This window comes from Lactuca virosa, chromosome 1 (assembly GCF_052849685.1).
Source record: "Lactuca virosa cultivar CGN04683 chromosome 1, Lactuca_virosa_CGN04683_v6, whole genome shotgun sequence".
In the NCBI taxonomy this organism is placed as follows: Eukaryota; Viridiplantae; Streptophyta; class Magnoliopsida; order Asterales; family Asteraceae; genus Lactuca; species Lactuca virosa.
The window spans coordinates 186,115,289-186,118,866 of NC_136426.1; the positions used below are offsets into that span (position 1 = coordinate 186,115,289).

The following is a 3,578-nucleotide window of genomic DNA, read 5'->3' on the forward strand; positions in this document are numbered from 1 at the left end:
GGTCTGTTACCCTGAGAGTTCGACAAATGAATGAGATTCATAGTTTCAGTTTATGGCCCAACTTATTAATTGGTTTTATTTGATTGGTTAGCGCGGGGATTTTTCCAGATCAGCTGTCCGAGCTTTTATTTGAGATATTCAGCAGCTTGAGGTGAGTTTCCTCATTGTGCTTGGTAGGGTAAAAGGAAACAGTGCCAGCCCATGGTTTATTATGATTAGGATACTAGTTGTATGCGTGACTCTTGCATGTATGTTATACGATATGTATATTGGGCGTGGCCTAATGAATATATTGTATATTATTTCTCTTTGTTGTTCTTGCATGTATTTTTATGACTGTATATATACAGGGCGGGGTCTGATGCCATGCACGCCCTGATGAATGTGATGAGGCGGGGTGCATCAGATGCTACTGACAGATCTGTTCCGAGCGGGGCTCAATCTTGGGTAGGGTCCGATGACGGGCATGGCCTATTATATGTTTGATATGTATGGTATGGGGTGTTTTGGGGAACTCACTAAGCTTCGTGCTTACGGTTTTTAGTTTATGTTTCAAGTACTTCTGGTTCGAAGGGGAAGAGCTTGGGATGACCACATTGCACACACCACATTGTTTCGCATTTTATATGACTCTGATGTATTTGGATGTATATTGACATACTCTTATTTTATTATGGTTTTATGAAAACGAATTGGATGACGGTTTTGTTAGAAATCAGGAGGCAATGCCCTCTATCTTACAAATCAGGAGGCAATTTTGATGAGACTTTCAATACCCCTAATAAAAGAAATACTAGTAACTTCTTTAATAGTAATACTATTAATACTAACTCTACTGATCTTGATGGAGGAATAAGTCTAATTATGGACAAAGAACTCCAACAACTGAGATAGATGATCTCAAGCGTACCAAGGGTGGTCCAACCTATACTGGAAGCATCCCCCACGAGCCACAGTATATCAATATTTATCTCCTCAATAGCCGATACCAAAGTTCCTAAGTGCTTCCACACTCCTAACATGAAGTCTTAGGATGGAACCATGGATCCTGAACATATTGCACAATATAGGGAGAGAATAAAGGTAATTCCTATTCCACCACACTTAAAAGAAGCTTGTTTGTGTAAATACTTCAGTTCAACTCTTACACGATCAACCTTAAAATAGATTCTTAATGTTCTCCATATTCTATTACCTCTTTTTCTCATTCAGCTAATCTCTTCAATAATCAATTTTCTTGCAGCAGAATATTTGAAAGGATCAGTAGTGACCTTTACCGCGTGGTCCAGGATCCCAAAGAATCCCTTATGGACTTTGTAAAAAGAATTGGTAGGGAATCTCTAAACATACCAAACATCGACATGGCCACTGCTGTGGACGCCTTTAAGATTGATTTAAAAAAGGATTCCCAATTCTACGAAGACCCTATAATGACTCCATGCAAACGAATGGATGAAGTCAGAAGCAGAGCGTTGGGGTTCATCAGATTGGAAGAAGACAAAGAAATAGAAAGGAGGGCCAGTGCGCTGAATCCCTATGACAACCCTAACAGAAAGGTTGAATTCTCAGCCCAGAGATCCTATAAGTCAAAACCATATTCCAAACCTGATCATCACAGGTTAAATACCCTTGATGATGAAGAAGAATTTCCTAAAATTAGTAACTATTGCTTCTGTGTGGATGTTTCTGGTCTAATATTTGCCATGCAGGATCTTGGTGACAAAGTGAGATGGCCAAGAAAGGGAGAGAAGTCAAACAGCTGGAAACACATATCCAAATGGTATGCAAATCATGAGGATTTTGGTCACAACACTGAAGACTTCATAGCCCTCAGGAAGGAGATTAGTTATCTCCTGAGCAAGGGATATATCAAAGAGAACCTAGGAAGGAAAAAAGAAAGATTAAGGGAAAAAGAGCAAGACCCCACAAAGATCCTGGAAAAGCCAGGATCCTCTCCCTCGGATGCCAAGGTAATCAATGTTATTTCCATAGGATCTGACATCTTTCGAACTTCTTATCCTGCAGCCAAAAGGCATGCCAAAGTGTCCAAGGTAGAAAAGAAGGAAAGAACCTGAAAAAAGACGTCGATAACAAACACCAAGGAGATCATATTTGACAAACAGGATAGAGAAAACATCCAGGATCCTCACCATGATGGATTGGTGATTACTCTATATATCGTCAATCACTTCGTCGGAAAGATCGTGGTGGATGGAGGATCCTCGGTGAACATCATACTTTTAGATGCTCTAACCAGGATGAACATCAAAGAATCAGAAATAATCAAAATATCCTTGGTCTTATTAGGATTCAGTGGTGAAACAAAGCATAATATTGGAGAAATCAAGCTACTCATCTACATCGAGGGGGTAAATTCCATGCAACGTTTTTTTGTTATTGATGTTGTGTCTTCCTATAATGTTATATTAGGTAGACCACGAATCCATGACATGAAAGTTGTCACATCAACATACCACCAGTGCATCAAGATGCCTACCCGATGGGGGACAGTGAAGATCGTCGGGGATCAGCAAGAATCTAAATAACGCTATAAGACCTTGATGAAATCTTCAACAATACCACGACAAGCATGTCAATTAAAGCAGGGGAACGAGGGATTCTAGAAGAAAGAGAGCAAGATGTTAATGAAGTGCCCCTAAACTCGAGGATATTGAAGCTAGAGTCCTCATAGGATCCTCAATACCAGAACAAATAGAGCAAGAACTAATAAAGTTCTTAAAGGAAAGAAGCAAGACCTTCTCTCGAAATATGAGGCTATGACAGGTATAGATAAGGAAATTATAACTCATAAACTCAAAATAGATCCTTCTTTCAGGCCTATACACCAAAAAAGAAGGAAATTTGCACCTGAATATAAACCAAATCATTTAAGAAGAAGTTGAAAAACTTCTCAAAAAAAGGATTATTAACGAAGTGAAGTTCCCAAGATGGCTAGCCAACGTAGTGGTGGTCCAAAAGAAAAATGGAAAATAGAGAGTGTGTATGGAATACATAGATCTAAAAAAGCATGTCCTAAGGATCCTTTCCCTTTACCACACATACACTCGATGATATATGCCACGACAAGACACAAATTACTAAGATTCATGGAAGCCTCAACAGGATTCCAACAAATATGGATGGAACCAACCGATTAATAGAATACTGCCTTCATAACCCCTTCAGGTATATATTGCTATATTGTCATGCCGTTTGGTCTAAAAAATGTAGGGGCGACATACCAAAGGCTAGTGAATCGAATGTTCAAGAAAAAACTGGGGGATGCCATGGATCGATTAAGAGGATACTGCCTTCATAAACCCTATTAGTAAAATCATTAGATGAAGAGCCACTCCTCCTATACCTTTCAATATCCTCAAATGTTATAAGTACAATCCTATTCAAGGATCTTGACAGGAACCAACATCCCGTTTACTACATAAGTAAAAGTTTCCTAGATGTTGAGATCATGTATTCTCATCTTGAAAAACTACTACTTACACTAGTTACAACTTCTACTAAATTAATACATTATTTTGAGAATCATACCATACATGTAAGAACTAATTGACCAATTA

The 3,578-nt window shown here is 38.7% G+C and overlaps 1 protein-coding gene across 1 annotated transcript; it reads left to right on the forward strand.

The window, feature by feature from the left end:
- The first annotated feature begins 1,041 nt into the window (after positions 1-1,041).
- Positions 1,042-2,546, forward strand: LOC145125356 (uncharacterized). Its single transcript, XM_079060820.1, has 3 exons — positions 1,042-1,117; positions 1,213-1,970; positions 2,124-2,546. The coding sequence occupies exons 1-3, from the start codon at positions 1,042-1,044 to the stop codon at positions 2,544-2,546; spliced, it is 1,257 nt and encodes a 418-aa protein (XP_078916946.1).
- Positions 2,547-3,578: the final 1,032 nt, after the last annotated feature.